The sequence below is a fragment of the Diceros bicornis genome, chromosome 29 (assembly GCF_020826845.1).
Source record: "Diceros bicornis minor isolate mBicDic1 chromosome 29, mDicBic1.mat.cur, whole genome shotgun sequence".
Taxonomy (NCBI): Eukaryota; Metazoa; Chordata; class Mammalia; order Perissodactyla; family Rhinocerotidae; genus Diceros; species Diceros bicornis.
In genome coordinates, this window is record NC_080768.1 from 1,736,500 (window position 1) to 1,758,944 (window position 22,445).

A 22,445-nucleotide genomic window follows, 5' to 3' on the forward strand; every position below is an offset into this window, starting at 1 on the left:
GATGCTTTTGGGGAACTCTTGGCTTTCTGTCCTGAGTCCTGTTTGTCCTTGCAGTCCGTGGTTGGCAGTGGGACCTGGCAGCGGGTCAACGCCCAGACGGCTGTGAGGTCCCCTCGGTACGCCGTCTTTGACCTTGCTGAAGGGAAACCATATGTGTTCCGAGTTTTGTCAGCAAATAAGCATGGGCTGAGTGACCCTTCGGAGATCACGCCCCCCATTCAGGCACAGGATACAATCGGTGAGTTGTCACAGTGAGTGACCAAAATTTAGGACAGGCCCCCAATAAGATGACAGTGGATAATGTTACCTTGCATTGATAAAGACATTAATGGTGCATATGAGTTAAAATTCAAGTTGCCTTAAAATTTCATTTGACAAGAGATGATCATCTCTCTGCCATGGTTTGGTTGGTTCTCAACATTTCTCTCAAGTTCCATCTTTTTGTGAAACTGATAAATGGGTTAGAAATATTGTTAGGCAATGGTCACTTTTTAAAAAATTCAGCCCTAAACGCACTACAGTGTCTTGCCCATATGGCTGGAAGTTCCCTCTCTGAAGACATCAAGCATAGGTTATAGAAATTCTGAATTGTGCTAGGTGAGAAAACCCGGAGTCAAATCATGATTTTATTTTGAATCCCTTTACAGATTCTGATGAATCTGATAGAAATGTGTCTTGTTTTCTTAAAATTGGTAATTTTACATTCCAAAAATAGTTCCTTAGCCAAAGCATTTATGTCACCAAAGGCCTTTTTCAATGGTTCTGGTGGTGGTGCAGGAGATTTTGTGATTGTAATTCCCGCCTTTGGGAGTCAGGTGGGGACAGGGGACTGTGCAGCCCCTCCCGGGTCCCCTCTGGCTGTCAGCCCACCCTTCATTTCCCCATGACTTCCTGCTTGTCCAAATTTCCTCTCAAGCCCCAAGCCCGGGTTTCCCTTCCCCGTGGACAAAAGCCCTTGACAGTCTCTGGTGCGTCTTCCTCCACTCGACCCCATTTACCGCGTGTCTCTGTATCCTCTGTAGTCACTCCTTCCGCTCCTGGCCGGGTGCTCGCGTCTCGGAACACCAAGACGTCGGTGGTGGTGCAGTGGGACCCTCCGAAGCACCAAGAGGACCTGCTGGGCTACTATGTAGACTGCCGCGTGGCAGGATCCAACGTCTGGGAGCCATGCAACCACAAGCCCATCGGTTACAACAGGTGCTGCCCTGCCCGGAGCCGCCCCCTTGCCTCCCCAGGACCCAAAATCACCACCAGGAAACAAAACCAGCTAGGAGCCACACAGCACGCAGAGGAGTGTGTGCTGCGGAGAGACACACCTGCGAAGTTTCTGATCAAATGAGTCTGTTTTCTTATCCACCCACAAGGGTATAGGATTTTAAAGTTGATGAGTTAGTTCCTACGTAATTGGCTGAAATGATTTGTCTGTTGATGAAAGGGGAGTTCAGACCCTTGGCTCTTCTGACCTAATTAGCATTTCTGACTTTACTTTGAACGGAGAGTTAAAATAGCAACCCTGACGTGAAAGGCGTTTTATTTTTCTGTATTGATTTTTTGAACCTTTGGAATTGCTTGGTTCACATAATTGACGGTCCTCTTCTCTAGCCTCCAGTCGAGACAAAGCTGGGACCTGGTTTCCCCAGCTCAGGGGAGGCCTTGGCTTCTTCTGCCGTGGGAAGCGAGCGTCCTTACTCCTGGCATTTCCTCCCGTTTTGTGCCGAGTGTGCAGAGGTTGTCTGGGTTCGTTAGGTGTTCTCCAGGGTGCACTTAGGAAAAGAGAGGAAGCTGTCAGACTCTCTTGTGTGCATGGTTATCAATTATGGCTCAGCCAGCTTCCCTTTTTCAATCTTTTTTTAAAAAAATAAATTGGAAAGAGCTGTGGCTAGAAAAGAAGTGATGTATTTGAGGAGAATAGCTGTCAGATGTTGTTCCCAGTCCACGGCCAGCAAACACAGAAAGGTCTCTCAGAAGAAACATAAAGTATTGTTCTAGTGCAGGAGTTTTGCACGTGATCAGTAAGTGTCTGCGGACTCTGCGTGATAAATAGTGATTGCTTCTGTGTACCGGCCCCTCGCCCTGAGCAGGGTGGCTGTGCTGCGTCCTGACACATAGCCCCTGTCTGATGTTTGTAACGATGCTGCAAGGTGGGTGCTGTTACCCCACTTCACAGGTGGGAAAACAAAGTCTGTCAGCGGTGAAGGAACGTGACTAAGGATGCAGAATCTGAGTGTTAGGTAGTGCTGGTAGTCGAGCCTCCTCTGACTTCAGTGTTTTAGCCGTTGGCCCTTCCCACTACTTCCCACTAAGTTTGACACAGGTGGGGTTCTTGTAGGTACGGAGCTCAATTCTATTTTATAACAGAGCTTTGATTCAGACAAAACCTGGAAAACTCGGAAATGAAGGGGAAGCCACAGAGTGAGCGACTTTGACACTGAGTGAGGCCACTTAGGGTTGGCGAGGGGTGCCTTCCTGCTCCCTCAGGGGGTGTCTTCGGCCGGCAGTCCACTGCTAGGAGCTGAACTCGCTTCAGTCCCCGGGGGAACTGGGTGTTGCTGCCTTACTTTTTGGTCTGCATATTGATCTGAATTAATTAACTACCATTGAAAATGAAAATGGATGCATGTTATACACATATAGAGCACTCAAAGCGTAAACCTCCTTTTAGTCCCAGTGAAAAACTGTTACGGAGTGTTCCAAATGATTTTTACTTCTGCTGTGGGAGAAAAAAGAGCTGACCCTCTTGGTCATGCCCCGATTCTTGTTTTTCTCAGGTTCGTTGTGCACGGCTTAACGACTGGCGAGCAATACATCTTCCGTGTTAAAGCCGTTAATCCTGTTGGGATGAGTGAAAATTCTCAGGAGTCGGACGTCATAAAGGTCCAGGCCGCCCTTAGTAAGTAAAATTCATGCGTTGTTCTGCTCCAATTTTTGGTTCTCTGGTACATTTTAATTTCTGCATGAATAAACATTTATGATGCCATTTGGAATATTACCAGAGGAAAAAAGTGGACGTAAATTGTTGAGCAGAGAACATGCAATTCTGTGGAAACCTGTCATCAATTGGCTACTTGTCTTGGAAATGCCAGTGTGAGAGGGAGAATGGAGAATATGCTAATAAAATGCAAATTAAAAATAGAAAATATTATTAGAGGTCACATTTGTTTCCAAGCGCATGGACTCACATTAAAATATAGGCTATAGGGTATGAATGTCTCTTTTCAAAATAGATGCTGAAATAGAAAAACATCAATGGCCTTTTTAGCTATTTTTAGTTCAAGGAACTTTAATAAATCATTCCAGAGAATTTCAAATGTTGTGTAACTTTATGGCTTTGTTCTTAAATAGTGATCTTTAAAAATTATTATTTTGATCAAACTGAGCAATTCAGGTCCTAAATTGCAGTGATGGCCCTAGAAAACTTGATCTATATAGCTCTGGATTTTATAATTGCCGCCCTGGTTATTTCGTATTAAAGGTACCATGCGGCTCAACATATTCAGGAACATTTTGAGACAGGAATGTCACATACGACATAGTACTGTCTTTTCACTTCTAAGAGAAGCGTTTTGCTCTTTATTTTTGTCTCCAACTAAATTTAAAAACATTTTCAGAAATTAAGTTTCTCTTCTAACAATAGTAAAATCATGTTACTGGAATTTCCAAGGAATGTCAAATCCGATAACACTTAGGTGAGCAATCTAACAAGAAATCAATCATTCTTTTGTGTTAAGGTCATTATTCTAATCCATCGATTTTTCCCACGAGGGACTTCCAAACATTCCCATTTGCCCTTTTAAGTCATTCCTACTACATGAAGACCATTCATGTCCATTTTTATTCTACAGTAAGGACAGCTCATTCCCAGCTCCCTTCCATCTCAGGTCACAGAGGATGTGCATATGTTCCCTGGGGAGGGGGGGGGCGGTGAGCAGAGACACACCCTTTTCCAACCAGTTAGGAAAAGACAGTCCGTTTCCAAATATGATGTTAAAATGGGAACTATGAATTCATACTCACTTGAATTAATGTGAAGTTTTATAACTATGTAGGGAATTAAGACTTCTTGGCCTAAACAATGTTTGTTATCACCGGCCGTGGGGGGCAGGGTGTCTTCTTCATGGGTGCAATGAGAAAGCTCCTTCTCAAGGTCTTCCTTAGAGGAGGAGGTAGAATCTATTTCAGACATCCAGGCCAGATTCAAATAATTCATTGCCCTTGTATTATTGAAATATTGGAAGATGTATTTAGAAATAGCAGTAGATATATAGGAGAGAAACTTTTTCTTTTTTACTTACTCTTTGAAAGAAGAGATAAAAACAAAGATGGTTAGAAGGTAGGCCAAGGAAGGGAGACAGGGTACTCGGGGACTCTTCCTCCACGTTGGCCCCGTGTGGTGGGGCAACGAGAAGGAATGCTGAGCTGAGATCCGCGTCCCCTCCCTCTGTGTTTCCTTGCAGCGGTCCCATCCCATCCCTACGGGATTACGCTCCTGAACTGTGATGGCCATTCCATGACCCTGGGCTGGAAGGTGCCTAAATTCAGCGGTGGCGCCCCCATCCTTGGCTACTATATAGACAAGCGGGAGGCCCATCATAAAAACTGGCATGAGGTCAATTCTGCGCCCATCCAGGAGAGGATCTTAACGGTTGGTTTTTATGGATTCTTTGTTTTTGCTGGGTGATTTCACATTTGGGACAGAGTCCTTCATTCGGTGTTTCAGAGTTCAATGACATTAGATAATTTGATACAGAAACAAAAATGGGTTTAAAAAAATTCACAGCACCGTGAGCTCACTGAGCTCTAGAACGGGAAGGATCTGAGGAAGCGTTTATTTCTGAGAAGCAGTGAAGAGACAGAGAGTCCGTGAGGGGGTGGTTTGACGGTGACGCTGCTGTGACAGCACCCAGGCCCCCGAGGCCCCATTGCAACGTGGTTTTTGTGAAGTGTGAGCCCTGTGAAGGCGGGATGTTTTCATCCTTGTGCAGAGTGCAGCATGGGGGCAGAGTCTGTGCTCAGCAAGTGCTTAGCAAAAGAACAATGTTGCCCCTCTGCTTGTTTATCACCATTTTCCTAAAAGGCTTGTAGTTCAGCCTCTAAGTCACTTGCCCAAATACACATTGTGCTCAGGTGGAGAGAGTAGAAAGAACATGTATTTGGAGTAAGAAAGATCCGGAATCAAATCCAGATGCAAGCCCTTAGCAGCCAGCAGGCTTTCTCTCTCCCTCTCTGAGCCTTCCCTCCCTCACCTGAACAGTGTGAGGAGTGATGCTTACCTCACACGGTTGGTTTTTGTGATAGAAGCGAACGAGGGAAGTGTTGATGCAGCACCTGGGCTGCTGTAGGTGGTTGGTAATGGCAGCCCACATCCCTACCTCTATGATAAGGTGACTCTGTTTCATAGGAGTCACTCAAGATGTAAAATGAGGGATTTTTTTTTTTGGGTGGGGGGAGATTCTTAGACGGTCTAATCTCTGCCTTGTAGAAGATTCTGCTTTATAATATATTTATCGTATATTTTATACGTACATATTATGACATGTATTGCCAAAATCCCAGCTTGGTGTGATATTACTGATGGTCTGTCCACGTTCAGCCTCTGACACTTTGCTGCCTAACCGTTCTGTCTCAGGCCCCATACTCCTGAGAAAATGCCCTCTTATTGTCCAAATGCCGGCTTCTTCCGTGAGGATGGACTCCGTTTTGCAAGGATACAGCGGTTTAACTTCACCACACTTGCTTTGGAGGCGTCTGTTTTCTCCAGAGACATCGTTATCTAGATATTGTGTTTGTTCCCACTGGCCCGGCTACGAGGCAGGGCTGCGAGTTCTGGGCCAAGGGCTTCCCGTTGTCTTTTGTGGACAGACCAGGCAGAGCAGACCCTAACGTGGCTGCAGGGCACAGACGTCGAGACCTAGGGGACCTCTAGCCAGTGTGCCGGGAGACGGTCACGGGTTGCGTGGCATCACACAGCTAAGCCATGGCCCTTGAGGATGCTCCTGTCCTCCAGCCCATGATATCCGGGGGCAGATGTCTGCTGGGGGCACGTGGGCTCGAGAGCAGGTCCCCTCACCTCTGCTCTTTCACTCGCTTTCTGTGGCTTTCGTCGCTCTGAGCCTCAGTTTCCCTGTCTGCCGTAAGAGCATCCTCAGGTCATCCCCCAGGAGCGTTTATGGATTGATTGAGGCAAAATATGTTAGGTTTAACCTAGTGACTGCAACTCGGCAGGCGTATAAACAGTCTTCTTCAGATCACAGAGTCTAGTTTACTGACAACTTCCCTCACCCTCGTATTGCCCTCTATAGATTGACCATAAATACTCCTTTTCCCCAATAAATTGTAACGCAGCTTTTATTTCACATATTAATTTAAATAAAATCTAAACAGGTTGGGGGCTTGACAGAAGGCTCATTATATGAATTCAAAATTGCTGCCACCAACCTGGCGGGCATTGGGCAGCCGTCGGATCCCAGCGAGCTCTTCAAGTGCGAGGCCTGGACCATGCCTGAACCTGGTAAGAGGCGTGTCTCCCGGAGCCCCTGCCGAGTGCACAGGGGGACAGCCAGGGAGGCGGCTTCCCATGCGCTGGCCCGAGTCTGCAGCCTGCCGTTGGTAGCCTCTGCAGCCAGCAGGCGTCCAGTCACTTTATATACAGCATCTCCACTGTTGTGCAGGCCTGGGGGCAAGGCTGTGAGTTAGACTGACCCAGGCCTTGGAGTGTGGGCAGTGTGCAGACAGGTAAGCAGGTGAGAAGCACTGAAGGCTGAGGCAAGAGGGAAGCACACAGAAGGGACGCCTCTCCCAGGCTGCAGAGTAAAGCCCGGTGTCCCAAAGTCAGTGACACTGCAGACAGAGCATGGTCTGGGCTGACTTGGTCCAGGCCAACTCCTCCCAAAGGGGCGGGGAGACCCAGGAAGACAGCTCCCAGGCAGGAGCCAAGGCAGAGCATGACGTTAGGATTCCCATTTGTGTATTAGCTACAGTTCTCCTCTCCCCGGACCATTTGGGGATCCTGGGGCCTCTGTTCCCAAATGTGGAATTGTTGCAAATCTGCACTTATTTAGGACTCTACGTTGTCAAGCTGTTTTCACAGACTCGCAAGTATCAGGCCTTAATTTCTTTGTATTCAATCCATCAGGAACCCAAGGACCACTGGTAATATGCTCATATTTTAAACAAAACAACCTGAAAACAACCAACATACCGTTGAAGCTGAAAAGCTCAAAACTCAAAAATTCAGACTGTTTTTCAATTTTGTGGCCAGATTATATTGCTTTTTCTTCTTTTCTTTTTCTGGGTTCTTGTTTCAATGAAATTAATTTTTGCCCCTTAGAAAAGCCAATGGAAGAAAAAGCTGTTCAAGGTTCCAAAGCCTTTTTTGGGGGCTTCAGAGGAAATGACTTAGTGGCACTCAGAGGATGCAGTGTGGGTTAGTCACGATGGAGCCACTGCAGCTCTTCTCTCTGATGCCCAGAGCTCCTCTGGACCTGGGGAGTCAGCCCCGCACCCCTACAGAATTGCTCTGGGTGTCTGTGGAAGGCAGAGCTGAGGGTCATGTGTTGGTGGACCAGGTGCATCAGTCAGCCGGCAGGTGTGCTGGTTAGCTGGCAGGTAGTCAGGCTTTCTGAATGGAAGTCGTGTGACGGCCAGGTTACCAGCGTGGTGTGTGGGTCACATGAGTGCCCTTCTTTCTCTGCGCACCTTTTCTCTCTATGAGAAGTACCTGCTGGTCCCGAGTGAGTGATGTGGACTCATGAATTATTCCAAGTTATCCGCAGTCACCTAGATGCCTAATAGATGAGGCTGCAGGAACATTAAGCCAGACTCTCCCCAACTCCCAACTCCACGCTCGGCCCCGCTCCTCATGCACGCTCCCGAGAAAGGCGGTCTCTACCTTTAGTGAGGAGTAAGGTGACGTCCGTGGCGTGAGGTGTCTCTGGAAGAAGCAGCGTGTCCGGGGTGCAGATTCGAGGTATTGGCACATGAGTGCTCGGGCACAGACTAAACTGGACGTTTCAGGTCCTGCCTATGATTTGACGTTCTGCGAGGTCAGGGATACGTCGCTGGTCATGCTGTGGAAACCCCCCGTGTATTCAGGCAGCAGTCCCGTTTCTGGGTATTTTGTGGACTATAAGGAGGAGGATTCCGGAGAATGGATCACTGTGAATGAGGTGGCAACTGCAAACCGTTACTTAAAGGTGAGACCCCTCCTCCATCTACTCATTGCCTTCCGGGGAAGCCTCTTTGACCCCATAGCAGACTAGCTTGAAGCCCCCAGATGAGCCTGTCCAATGATGGGGGCATCACGGTGGCAGCAGAGGGGCTGGTAGAGAGTGGGCACCCTCCCCTCTGTGATGACGACGAGGTCCGGCAGGTGGTGCTAAAGGAGACAGCTGGCTCTCACTCCACAAGGTGCCGTGTGCCTTGTGGGGACCGTTTACACCTGCCTACTCTTCTTCCCACACTGCCGTCTAACAGCTGTCAACAGTATTGAGAGTACTCAGACTTGTGTGTTTATAGGCTGGATTTATGTGCTCTCCACAGAAATGATTACTATTATGTCCTTCCACTTCAAGCCCCATAGTTAATTTACTTAATGCATGTGATTCTAATAGAAGTCTGTCTGATAAACACACACACACACACACACACACAGTTTTAATACGTTTGACAGAGTTATAATGTGTAAATTTCTCTATCCTCTCTTTCTCCAAATATTTCTGTTTTTAGCACCCACAGTTTACCAGTCATGGAGTCGGTTGTGACAACCCTCCTTAGACCCACAGGCCCGTCTGCCCTGGCTATGTGTCCCAGCTGCCCTTGTCCTGAGACTTTCTTCCTGTGGTCTTGGGCTCTGTGGCATCGTCTACACAGAGAGGTGACACACACCTGTGCTTAGAGAAAGGCCCTATCTGAGTTAGGCGCACGGCTGCACATTGATAGAGGCGTAAATGGCAGCGATCTCTGGAAAACAATCTGACAACATGCAACAAGATCAGTTTCCTTTGAATGAACACATTGACTTCTAAGAATACAACTGCATAAATTAGTTAATATATATTTTATTTATGGTTATCAATGCAGATTATAATACACATACTCTATATACATATGAGAAGAGATTGATTTAATTCTGATGTGTCAGAGTGATAGGATATTTTGCACAGTTTAAAATCACATTTAAAATCATATTTAGTTCCATAGAATTATGTTAAATATGAATACCAGATTACAAGCTAGATGATGATATTTTAATTCTGTTTAAAATATGCAAAAAAAGAAAAGAGAATATATCAAAATTGTAGCAAGTCTGTTGATTCGTGCAAAGATTGTAAGATTATGAATGATTTTCAGTCTCTTTCTCTCCTGCTTTTCTAGCTTACTGTGCATAGCTCTTCCAACTAGAAGAATAAGTTATTTTTAAAAAGAAAGAGTGTTCATAATAAAATGTGAAAAATAAAATAATCTTCATTTACTCACATGTGACATTTGCTCTGTCCTTTCAAGGTCTGTGACCTACACCAAGGCAAAACTTATGTCTTCAGAGTCCGGGCTGTGAATGCGAGCGGAGTGGGAAAGCCGTCAGACACGTCTGAGCCGGTGCTCGTGGAGGCCAGGCCAGGTGAGGTTTGACTGCTTAGCTGCTCAAAATAGCAGAACATTTAGAAGAGCAGTGATTTGGAAGGAGGGTGTGCATGTATTACGTATGTCTACATGAGTGGATGGATGGATGGATGGGTGGATGGATAGAGGGATGGATGGATGAATGAATGAGTGGCTGGCTGGATGAATGAGTGGATGGATGGATGAATGAATGGGTGGATGGATGGATAGATGGATGGATGGATGGATGGATGGATGGAAGGATGAGTGGATGGATAGATGGATGGATGGATGAATGAATGGGTGGCTGGATGAATGAGTGGATGGATGGATGGATGGATGGATGGATGGATGGATGGATGGATGGATGAAAGAATGTGTGGATGGATGGATGAATGAATGGATGGATGGATGGGTGGATGGGTGGATGGATGGATGGGTGGATGGATGGATGGATGAGTGAGTGGATGGGTGGATGGATGGATGGTACCCTGTCATGTTTTTAAAAGAGTTGGGTTGGCAGCTGAGATAGAGTATGTACACAAGCCCTATATGCTCTAACACCCGTGGATAGGAGACGGGCACCTCAGGTCGGTTTGCGGGGTCAGCAGGGGTCTTCGCTTGGAGCAGTAAAACAACAGGCAGCAATGACAACGGTTTTTCATATTACTGCTGAATTTTGATCAGCAAATTATAAAGCCGTTGGTAATTTTCTTGGTTGCAAGTTCTAAAAGCCCCGTTGAGGTGACCTTAACAGGAAAGTACTTTTGAGGGCAGGAGGTTAGTGCACAGGATCCGTGGGGAAGGAGGGTACCTGAGTCCCAGAAAGTGATGGAACCATGTTTTCTCTCTCACTTCTCCTCTCTCTGGATATGACTTCATGTTATTCTGGCACCTGGCTTTCGGTGCTTCTCCATCTTCTTGGTAACCGAGAGCCTCTGTAGGTACCCGGCCTCAGCTCCACGCACTGCCGAGGCTGAGGTGTCACCTCTAGTTCCTAGCTCCCAAGGGTAGATTCTCGCTGGCCTGGGTTGGGCCATGTGTCCACTTGCTCAAAAAGCAACAAACAAACAAACAAACAGTAGAAGAGGAAGAGGTGGTGAAAGAGGAGCCTGTGTGAAGGTGAAATCAGGTCATATAACCTTGGCTGCCTGGGGCCCGGGAGCGGGGAGGGGCTGAGATCTCAGAGAGAAAACGGGTCTTGATAGCTGGGATCAGCAGCCCCCAAAGGCTTTCTCCAGCGGTCCTGGATGCAGAAAAGGAAATGGACAGAAATATGAGGACTTAAAACAAACCCCAACCACTCTGCCATCTGCCTGGAGTGGTTTACCCTTCCATGGTTCTCCTACTTAATGTCCTAGATGGACGGTAAGTCAAAACTGATGATTTGACGTAAAGTCAGCTGTCTGCCTGTGCCACCCCTCTCTCCAGATCTCCAAAAAAAGAATTCAAAGCACAGCGTGTTCCTACGATGTCCGCTCCTCTTCCTGCTTTTCAGGCACCAAGGAAATCACTGCTGGAGTAGACAAAGAAGGCAACATCTACCTGAGCTTTGACTGCCCGGAGATGACGGACGCCTCTCACTTCACCTGGTGTAAATCCTATGAGGACATCGCAGACGATAAGAGGTTTAAGGTGGAAACCGTCGGGGACCAGTAAGTCACGCTTTGAAGCTGGCCATCGTGGCCTCTCAGAGACTCCCACCAACACCCACAATTCATGTCCCCGCTCTTCTCTTTCAGCTCGAAGCTGTACTTTAAGAATCCCGATAAAGAAGATTTAGGGACCTACTCTGTGTCTGTAAGTGACACGGATGGAGTGTCCTCCAGCTTTGTCTTGGATCAAGAAGGTAGTATCTATAGGGCACAGGCTTGTCTTTTTGGGTTTTATAACACTTTCAAAGATTGACACTAATGTAGAAAAGATTTGTTTGCTTAGAAAAAGGGCATGTGTTTGTGGGAGGCTGGGGGTGGGGAATACTTATATAAGCCAAAAATAACTTTAGAAATTAAACAAACTCTAGAGTTAGTACTTTATCCGCCAAACAAATCACTTATATAGCTTCCACTTGTACTTCTAAAGTTGAGTCTTAGTTACATTTCCAGAGTTTGGCAGGTAGGCAGTAGCATATTAGTGAGTAAGTCCATAAAATTGATGCGAGACAGACATCCTCCCAACCCTGAATAATCAAGATGATAAAAGAAAACAAATATATATATATTTATGTGTGTGAAATAATATTTAATTGCCATATTCAAAATCTCTTGCTCTCTTACAAATAGAAGACAGTAGTAAGAAGTGCAAAAGTCTGTTTATTAAGACCCGGGGTGGGCTGGCCCCGTGGCTTAGCAGTTAAGTGCGCAAGCTCCGCTACTGGTGGCCCGGGTTCGGATCCCAGGCGCCCACCGATGCACCACTTGTCCTGCCATGCTGAGGCCGCATCCCACATGCAGCAACTAGAAGGATGTGCAACTATGACATACAACTATCTACTGGGGCTTGGGGGAGACAAAGGGGGAAAAAAACACAAGGAGGATTGGCAATAGATGTTAGCTCAGGGCCAGTCTTCCTCAGCAAAAAGAGGAGGATTGGTACGGATGTTAGCTCAGAGCTGATCTTCCTCACACAGACACACACACAAAAAAGACCCGAAGAAAAGCAATAGTTTCTCTCAGGTGGGCTCACAGAGCTGAGTTCAGCAGGCAAACGGATGTACCTCGTGAGGTGGATTCCTTCACTGCCTGGGTTTGCGTTTGTTTCTGTCCAACCCCAATCTACCCCACCTACAGGTCAGGGTCAACCTTACAAGTTCTTAAAGTGATCAGTCAGTGATGTGGTGTGAGGTGTGTAGCACGGGACAGAATCCTGAGATCTCCGAGTTTCTTTGGGTCTTTAAAAGCTCTTGAGTCTCTATTAAAATATGAGTCCTCTGGGATGCCATCAACTTGATAAGCAAATCCTTTATCAGTTGGCATCGTGGTTGGCAGCATGCTAAGGGTGTGGTCCCGAGGAAACTTGACACAGGATGGGTGGGGTGGGGTGGGGTGGGGAGGAGAGGCACAGATCCCAGGTGGGAGACAGCATTGTGATGGCTTCAGGCGTCTGCTGGTCTGGCTCACATGTTGGGTAAAATTGGATAAGTTTATGCAAATTTAACAAGACGCAGCAGGAGGGCAGTGGGGGGTTCTGCACTGTCTGCTCCCTGGGGTCCTCGGTGTGCTCACTACTCTCAGACAGAGCAGGGACGGACCGGAATCTGCTCTCATGCTTTTAAAGCTGCCTTTTCTGACCCGAATGTGGGGATCTTCAAACAGTTTTTTATCCACCAAACATCTTTAAAGAATTCTGAAAAGTGATGTACTCCTCTGCACCATTTTTAAGTTTACAGATGACATTTTCAACTTAATTTAAAATAGTTGCAGAGGATGAAAATTTCTGGCATATTTTACATTGTATACAGACTTTAAATATATTTTAGGCAAAGCCTTGGAGCTGCAGATTTACCTCATTCGATTTACGGAAATTCCTATAAGACCTAATTGGAGCGTCAGCCCTCCTGTCAAACTACCCACCCAGGTTGAGTTTACTTTCAGTCAGGAAAAGTCTGATTTCATTTTTCAGTTCAATTAAACATGTTCATACATACCCTTGTGACCACGATCTCATTTCTAAATTCTAATTTTAAGAAGGAAAGAAGGAGAAAAAAAAAGGAAGGAAGGAATGAAAGGAAAAAAAGGAAGAAATGGCTTAGAACATTCCATTTTTCATAACTTGCTCTTGGAACTCTCTCAGGAGCAATGTATTCTGATTTCTTTCTTTCTTTTTTTTTTCTTGTGGGAATATACCACAGTGAAATTCTGAGTGGGTGAGAGATGTGTTAGAAGGACGTTTTGAAAGGAGAAGGAAAGTCACAGACCACTGGCACATTCTCAGCCAGCCAGATCAATTTTAGGAAAAGTTCACGGGGAATTGGAGGATCAGGAAATGGATCCCTTTAAATCTCCCCTCCGCAAAGACTTCCTCTATTCCAGGAATACACCTGCCCTGCCCCCAAGACCAAGCTCCTCAAGACCTCTGCCCTAACGTGTCCTCAACTGTGCCTTTAATAAGCCGGTTATGTAAGTGGTGAGGATCTTAGTTGCAGACGACTCACTAATTTATTGAAGAGTCTTCACAGGTTAAAGTTATCCCCATGTCCTTTTTCACTTCTAGTTCAAATTTCTTTTACATCCTCAACTTAAATCTTGGTGATGTAAAATCTTACTATTGTTTAGCCTTGCATTGTTTATAAACTTCTGAATGTACAGGTCAAAATCAATGAATGTATTTTTCTTAATTTTAGAGCTTGAACATTTGATGGCGCTGAGCAATGAAATCAAAAATCCCAGTAAGTAAGCCTGGAACCCGGAGGGCACAGTTGCCAACTGGGCAGGGCCATGGTCATTGGTGTGTGGAGCTCTTGAGGGAACACTCTGGGGAGAGGATGGCCATGTTCTATGCTCCCAGCTTAGAGGCTTGTTACCTACTCATTTAAAACAAATATTAGCTTATATTGTAACTTGTAGAAATTTTCATTGCATAGAGAGTCTTTTGAATTTTGGGTTTAGTATAGCTGTTCCTAATCTGAGTGGAATGTCTATGAAATGGATCTTCAGTTATTGAATTTCATTGACTGCAGAGAGAATACACCCACACACAGTCATTGGATCCATTGAGGAAGCTAGACTGTGCATGCACACGGAAATCACGCAGCAGGGGGCTGTAAATGCAACAACACGCTAGCTAGAGATTTCTTTTTTCTTTTTGGTTTTCATAATCCAATTCAATACTCTGGGGTTTCGCATTCTAAAAAAATTTAATAACGAGGATTGATGTTTTCCTACAATATGCAACTATCTTTCTCACAAGGATTCATGCATTATTGACTTGTGGTTTCTTCCCTTCCTGTAGCAATTCCTCTGAAATCAGAATTAGCTTATGAGATTTTTGATAAGGGCCAGGTTCGCTTCTGGCTCCAGGCTGAGCACTTATCACCAGACGCCAGCTATCGATTTGTTATTAATGACAGAGAAGTCCCTGACAGCGAGGTGAGTCCTGGGGGAGTGGCCTCTGGCTCTGGAGAGGGCCCAGGTTTACTCTGGTGGGTCACTTACCTCGAGTCAATATTCTGTGTTTGTTTTCATCCCCTTTTGAGCTGTTGAAATTGGGTGTAGAAGATTGACAAGATGAATGAGAGATGGTTGATTCTTGCAATGTTCCGAGATATGGTCTGGGTTAGATAAGAGATCAGGAGTCCTTTAAATCCAAGCCTGATGGAATTAAAAAATGACAAACTATGTTCTAGAGATGTCAAGCGTGGTTTTATTAGAAAGTCTGGATTACATGGGGGGGAGGATATCCTTGATGGATCAGTTTATTTATTCTTGATAATGGTTTTGAAGGCATGTGTTTTTGCTCTGTGGTCCTTCCCCTCCTCACCGAGAGCTTCCCATGGAAGGCTTTGCTGGGAAGTTAGTTTCTCTAACTTCTCTAACTTTTTGTCTACTCTCTTGGCGTGCAAATCTGGGCAAAGAGAGCAGAACTGTCAAGAATGCATAACAAGCTATGACATGAATGCTTTAGCCCTGTTCTACTTTTAATTGTGTAGAATGAATCTTACAGTTATTACAGGTGTTCCTTTTTTGGCTGTGGAAGGAACATTATGCTTCCATACAGTTGTCCCTCAGTATCCACGAAGGGTTGTTTTCAGGACCCCTGCAGGGGAGTCAAGTCCCTTAGTCAGCATTCTATATCAGTGAGTTCTGCCTTTGGAGATTCACCCAACCGAGGATTGTAAACATAGTACTTACATGATCCATGGTTGGTTGAATCGGAGGGCCGACTGTATATTTCCTCTTGTCTAATAATTATAGCACACCTGGAGACCCAGTTAAAAGACAACGTGTTTGATGGGGCCTTTCTTTATTGTTCAGTGGTGAGCTTAGGGTCTCTCAAATTCCACCATCTTTACCTCTTCTGGTCTCTTTTCCCTTGATACCCAATACGTAGTGTCACTGGTGTATTTAGCTATCGTACTAAGTCCTAAATGCCTCATTCATTTGTCCACTACACAAATATTAATGGAAGGCTTGAGATGTAGCAATCGCTCAAGCCATGTGGGCAGCCCACTTACTATTTCTCTGAGCTGGCCTCCTCATTCCTAATCCAACCTTGTGTCTGATGGGTATTTTGTAAAGCTTAGTTGGTTAAATGAAAGTCTGTCAGGCAGAAATCTTGCATGGACAGAGGTCATGTGATTTTTCTTATCCAGTCAATCTTTCCCATGAGAATAATGACATACTTTAAGAATTATACAAATAGGAGAATTGGCTAATAAATAGAAAGCATATGGTTTCTTCCTGGCTGCAAAACAGCCAACAAATATTGTCTATGGGATATTCTGCATGATCAAGGTAATTGGAGAAATCTTCTTTGAGCAGAGATCATGCTAGGAAATGAAATGAAATTTAGTATAATTGTGCTTTATTTGAGGAACATCTTTTGATTAACATTTCCTACCTGCTGTATGGAGCCTGCTTTAAAAACTGATGTCTTTGCTACATGGCTAATCTTTTGGAATATGGCTGTACTATTTCACTTCTTTAATTAGTAATCCACAGGTGACTTTTCCATGTGAAGATTGATGCTATTTTGTGAAAGTCACATAAAAGCCTGTATTTATGGCACCCATAAAATCACTGAACTCCATCTTGCTGCATAATGGCACTAGCAAGAAGCCTAATTATGTTCTAAAACCTGCCCAGATACTGCAGTGCAGTAGTTGAGAAAACTGAAAAAGCTACGGTATTGTCAGGAATCTGGTTGGTGAGAGCTGTACCTTTTTATCTCTCAGACCTAATTGGAGCAGGTTCCTATAGTTCTCTACTTACAGACGCTGGAAGTGAGTGTAATGCCACGCAAATAAGAACAGTGCATTTACCCAATCAACTTGAAATTGGCTCTCTCTATTCAAGGGTAAATACTCAGAACTACAAACATACTCAGGGTCCACGACCAGGTCCACACACTGCAGCTGTCAGACTCCTGTTCCTGCCTCTAGTCCCTCCGAGAACTACTTCAGGCGCCAGCAGTGGAGACCGAGTGTCTCCACTTCCTGTAATCAATACCGTTTCTTAAAATGATCTCTTTCAAGAAGTGTCTGAGGTCGTTCTTTCTCATTCATTTCTATCTCTATCATTTTACATATACCAATCTCCTGCTGCAGTTTCCCCTTTAGAAAAAACTACATGATCTTATACAAGTAGATATTGTGTGCTTTACACATTTGAAATAATACTGGAATTTCTAATTGTGAAGGTGATTATTTTTATGTTTCCTGGAAGTCAGGGCCTGGAGATTGGTGGTGGGCTTTATGCACTTAAAACCTGATGGTCCTATTTGATCTAACAGATCCTGAAGCAGCACGGTTACCCTTAGGAACTTGGACAGTCAGCTTCCTTTCCTGGTGGATGGCCGTCCATGTTCTGCCATTGTTGTTGATTATCTGCGATAGCTAACCACAAAGCAAGGACAGAAAGTGAGACATGAACTTGCCCTCCTGGGGTTATCCCAGAATTGAAGAAATACAGCTTCCGTGAGAGAGTGATATAGAAAAAGTACAGAGTTAAGGGTTTGTTAAAAACAGTACAGTAAACACTGAATTCAGGGAAAGCAGGGGTTTGGAGAGGCTGATGCAGCCAGGAGAGATTTCGAGAGTAGTGGATTATGCAGGAGTCAGAAGGGGGAGGAATTCGGGATGGGACGAGAGGACAGCGCACCCTGCTGGTTGCACATACCGAGAGCAGGCAGTGTAATGGCTGCAGGGGGTGGAGAGGGTGGGCTGGCTGGAGGAGAACAGTTGCTTTGATCTGGGACATACAGTTGGATAAAAGGAAAGGGGTCCGAAGACAGAGGCCCTGAACACCAGGCAGGGGAGTTTAGATGGTGCCCCATGCAGAGGGAAATGAGCTCAGAGAGAAACCGAACAAAGTCGCTATGTTGCCAATGTTTATATTCTAAACTCTCTTTTGTGATTCTGGCTTTTGGAATACCAAAATATAGATGCAACCTGAAAGACAAAGAAGAGCATTGTGAAAATAAATACACATGATTGGTCAGAAAAGGAATACCGTTTTTCTGGCTAAACTTACAAATATTTTATTAGTTACCTATGGATAGAAATTCTTTTTAATATTCTGATTAAGGTAAGGATTCTAGGAGGAGTGTGGTTTCTAACGGGAAGGAGTGGAGTTTCCTTGTGGTGACCCTGCCTTATTTGCTGCTGACCACAAATTATTGTGTTCATCCTGCTCATCTTGCTCCCAGGGCCTCCCACCTTCCTGGGTTAAGATCATTATTCAAGTTGGGAAGTCATTGCTTAAATCCCAGCTGGGCTCAACTGAGAGGAAGAATGAATGCCGGCAGGAAGTGTCAACAGCAGACATTATGGTCCTATTGTTCATTCTGGGCATGGAGGTCAAGGCCAGAGGACCAGGCCCTCTGTGACTTCAGGGCTGGGGTCTCTGAGGAGACTCCCACGTCCTGGCGCCCTCCACGCATCCTTTCTCTGCGTTACTGCTGCATTTAGGATGAGTCATTCTTTGGATGTGGTCCTTCCACCTCCAAGACCCCTGCTTAATTTCAGATATCGTATTGTCCAAGGGTGGAATAAAACATGGTCCATTAGCGGCTGTAAAACATTTCAGTATCTGTTAGCTCATCACACAAGATGAGAGCTAACAAGAGAATCTGAAGGAGAGGGGAGTCTTGCATGGGCGGGTGGCAATGGGAAAGTGTCGCTGCTCGGATCTGCCCAGATAGGAGACTGCAGGGCCATATTCAACCATAGTGGGGGTGGGAGTGGGGGTGGGGGGTGCTGAGGAAGGGGGTGACCAAAGCAATGAGGGGTTGAGGCGCACATTTGGACAACTGCATGGTTTCACTGGGGCTTCATTGGAAAAAAGGGGCTGAGCTGATGGAGAAGGCTTCCAGCATCTGGAGGTGGAAGGAAGTGCTGGTTCCCCCGCCAGCCTTACCCATCAGGTGCCCCTCGGGTAGTTCTTAGACCCTTTCTGCCTGTGTTGTAGTGACCCGGGCACCTGTGTGTCTCCCGCTGCTCTGTAAACCCTGAGGTCAGAGATCACGCCCAGTTCATCTTTGCGACCCCCATTGCCCCAGCCTTGAACATAGGAGAAGCAGCTGGATAATGCACTTTAAATGAATGAAGGCCAGCACAGAGTTTGTTCCTGGAGAGTAACAGTGGGGAGATGCAAGGAATAAGAATGTCCCTAAAGAAAACTTTGCTCTTCGGTCACTCAACAGCGTCAGGAGACCACAGCCATCTCAACACCATAGGTGGCAGCTGATAAGCCACAGGCTGACTTTCTCATGAATCTTTCCACATTCTTTGGTATTTATTGCCTGCCAGGCACTGTGCTAGGCACTGGGTGAGGTTGCAGAGGTGAGCGGCACAGTCCCAGTTCTCAAGGACTCACTGTCTAGCAGGGTAGGAAGATAGCAAGAGGACAATGGAACCAACGTGAGGGGTGCTCCCGAAGTGGAGACAGGGACTGCGGGGAGCCCATGGGAAGGGCACCCAACTATTCCAAGGGCAATTTCAGGACAGTCCTCCTTGAGCTAATCTGGGGGAATGAGGCTAGTATTCAGTTATAGCGACCACGGTGAGAGTGCGGAGGCTGTGCCAGGCTCTAGGGAAACATGTCCCAGGGCTCAGAAAGGACGGGGAAGCATTAGGTGCTGGAATTCAAAAGCATAAAGTGCTCCTCGGTGCTCTTCCAAAAAGTCTACGCTCCCTTGCATAAGCCTTCTGCAGCCCTGATCAACGGCAGCAGTCATGAAGCCCGTGGTTCCCAGAGTCCTCGGGAGCTGAGGACAGTGTGGTTGTGACGATCATGTTATTGTTGCTAGTGACATGCGATTTCATAATCAGCCTGAGATGTGTTCAAGTGCACACCATTGTATTTAAGTATCTTCCATTAGGTGCTTGTTCCCGGGGAGTGTGCAGAGTGTCCACTGGACACTTTAGGCTGTGGTCGCTCCACACAGAACTAGGGCTTCCTCGCCCAGTGAACATCTGTGTCCCTTATCCGATGTCTGGTTCACCAAGAGCTTTAGTGGGTAAAATTGCATTTTGTGTTTTTGTATGTGTCACAATGCCTTAAGATATAATAGTCACTTGCTGCAACTATTAAATGTCAGAGATGAAAGGAATTTCACTGTGGACTTCTGTTTCCTTTATTGCTGCCAGAAACACAGAATTAAATGTGATAAGTCCACTGGCATTATTGAGATGGTAATGGATCGATTTACTGTTGAGAACGAAGGGACCTACACTGTGCAGCTTCAAGACGGAAATGCCAAAAATCAGTCTTCCCTGGTTCTTATTGGAGATGGTAGGCTGTGCTGAATATGTTCATCTGTCCATCAAAGAGAATTCTTGTGACTAGACAGAAGCAAACGTATTTCATGTCTTTTTTTCTCTTCTATTGAATTTAGCATTCAGAGCTGTGCTAGACGAGGCTGAATTTCAAAGGAAAGAATTTCTCAGGAAACAAGGTAGGTAGTTGACCTGCCCCCACCTCCAGCATACGGCAGACACAGGATTTCAGTATTTGTCTAAAGCAGGTCCCACATAATGCCAGATGACTCTAAATGCTATTTTAAAGGATCAGGAAGTTAGACCAGTGGTTAACTGTAGAAATTTGGGTCCTTTCCTGTTCTTTGCCCTTTTCACTTATTTCGTCTGTGTTTTTCCTTGCTTCTACCTTAAAAATCCAGGGAATCTATTGCTTACTGTTTACATTTCCTGTTACTATCTGAGGCCAGGAAGTGGCCAGCTGAACCAGCTCTGTGGCCGACTTGCTAACTATCTAGTCTCCTCTATACACTGCTAGGAGATAAATTTTCCCAAACAATCATTTCTTTTAGGTACTCCTGTGCTTAAAACGCTTGAATAACTGTGTAGCTTACTGGATAAATTTAGGCGGCTCTCCAGAATCTGCCCACCCTGCTGAACCGAATTCATTTCCCTCCATGCCCAATGCAACTTCTGGATGAGCCCACTGATGTCCTTAAGGTCTGCCTCTTCCCCATGCACATTCCCACCTCTCTGCAGATGATTCCCGTCTTGTCTTCCCAGCACGCTCTTCCGTGGTCACCTCTCAAACTGAGGCGCCAAAGCCTGAAGCAGATCTTCAGGTCTCCCTGCAGCTTTCTCTGCCCGCATGCCCCCCTCGGGGTTCCTCTAGCACGCTTTATCTGAGCTATTCATTTGGAGGTTAATATGACCTTGAAATCCTGAGGGCGGGGGTTGCCTGTTCTGTATCTTTTGCAGCATCTGTAACGTTTCTTACGGGGCAGGGGCGCTCAGAACTTACCAAATGAGAGGTAAAGGAGCTGATCTTACAGCCGGGTGGTGATGGGGACAGGGCATCTCCATCTTAAGTGTCCAGATGGAGTCCAGCCATTTGGACAAAAAGAAAAAAGAATGGGGCGGGTGAGTTGGGGCCATTATTAGGCTTTAAAACGTAGAGAGGGAAGTAGAGCCGTTCCGAATGCCAGGAACGTGCTTTTTACTGAAAATTGCGTGCACTTTTTATCTGTTTAACTTTTAAACATTTTCACTATTTAACTGCAAACAATATATTTTAAATGTATTGTTTTTTAAAATGCATATTAACTAGATACAAAGGAAAATGGATAAATTATAGAATCTGAAACATAACCCAAAGGTTTATTTAAAGAATTATTTTTATATGGGATTTCTATGCCTTTTGGAAAACATGAGAATATGGGTTATAAAATATAAAATCAACACATGATTTTTATTTTTAATAGTCAAAAATATTTTATTTTGCTCATTTGTACATTATAAATTTTTTTTTACTAACTTTGTAGAAAGTATTTATGTAAAAGAAATCAATAAATACTTTCTAAATCTGCTTTATATTTTTGTGTTGAATGGGCTAGTGATGTCATTATTGGTAGATGGCTTACTTCTACATTCATCTTAAATAAAATGACTTATGAAAGACATGTATAAATCCATCTTTGACTTCGAATGCTATGTAAATAAAATGTGTGTTTCCAAAATTGCTACTCAAGCTGCTTCTTCTTCATCTTATCTTTATTAATTCTCCTATTTTAAAGTTTTATATACTATGCCATTGGATGTTCCGTTAGACATATGCTTCGAGAAAAAAAAATATAATGATTTCATATTCTGCTTTCTAAAGAGCAATAGATATTAAACGTCAGCAAGAAGGAGAGACCAGACAGTATATTCCTACTCAGAAGTATAGATTCCAGTGGGGAGTCGCTATTACACACACGTTGACTTCAGGGCCCTGAAAATTAGTTACCTTGGTTTCATACTGAACAACTATGTTCTTCTGCCAAAATGCATTCATAGATATAAATATATATATGTACATACACATACGTATTGTGTGTGTGTATATACATATTTTACTTCTTTTTTTCTTTTTTAAACTGTTTCCCCTCTTTTCTCCCCGTCAGGCCCTCATTTTGCTGAGTATCTGCACTGGGATGTCACAGAAGAATGTGAAGTTCGACTTGCTTGTAAGGTAAGAAGTCGGTTCTAACAGGAAGGCAGTAAGAGTCTCGTTCTTGTGTCCGTTAGAGAGCGCCCTCAGGGAAGCAGCATGGGTCAGTCATAGGATGACGGTGAAATGCGTGTGCTGGGTGAGCCGCGGGTAGGTGGACGGAGCGACTTTCGGGTCTCGTGGATGTCGTGGCACTTTAACTTTCATTGCTTGTCTGTGTTCTCC

At 45.1% G+C, this 22,445-nt stretch overlaps 1 protein-coding gene across 1 annotated transcript in view; it reads left to right on the forward strand.

Annotated features, from left to right (window-relative positions):
• MYOM2 (myomesin 2) overlaps positions 1-22,445 on the forward strand; it is an 85,633-nt gene that overhangs the window by 36,525 nt on the left and 26,663 nt on the right. Inside the window, exons 14-27 of the mRNA XM_058525373.1 lie at positions 55-238; positions 1,023-1,197; positions 2,769-2,890; positions 4,455-4,642; positions 6,382-6,508; positions 8,014-8,192; positions 9,502-9,616; positions 11,096-11,252; positions 11,340-11,446; positions 13,940-13,984; positions 14,548-14,684; positions 19,904-20,048; positions 20,152-20,211; positions 22,174-22,241. Of these exons, the coding sequence (XP_058381356.1) occupies positions 55-238; positions 1,023-1,197; positions 2,769-2,890; positions 4,455-4,642; positions 6,382-6,508; positions 8,014-8,192; positions 9,502-9,616; positions 11,096-11,252; positions 11,340-11,446; positions 13,940-13,984; positions 14,548-14,684; positions 19,904-20,048; positions 20,152-20,211; positions 22,174-22,241 (1,809 nt within the window). The remainder of the gene's footprint in view (positions 1-54; positions 239-1,022; positions 1,198-2,768; positions 2,891-4,454; positions 4,643-6,381; positions 6,509-8,013; positions 8,193-9,501; positions 9,617-11,095; positions 11,253-11,339; positions 11,447-13,939; positions 13,985-14,547; positions 14,685-19,903; positions 20,049-20,151; positions 20,212-22,173; positions 22,242-22,445) is intronic.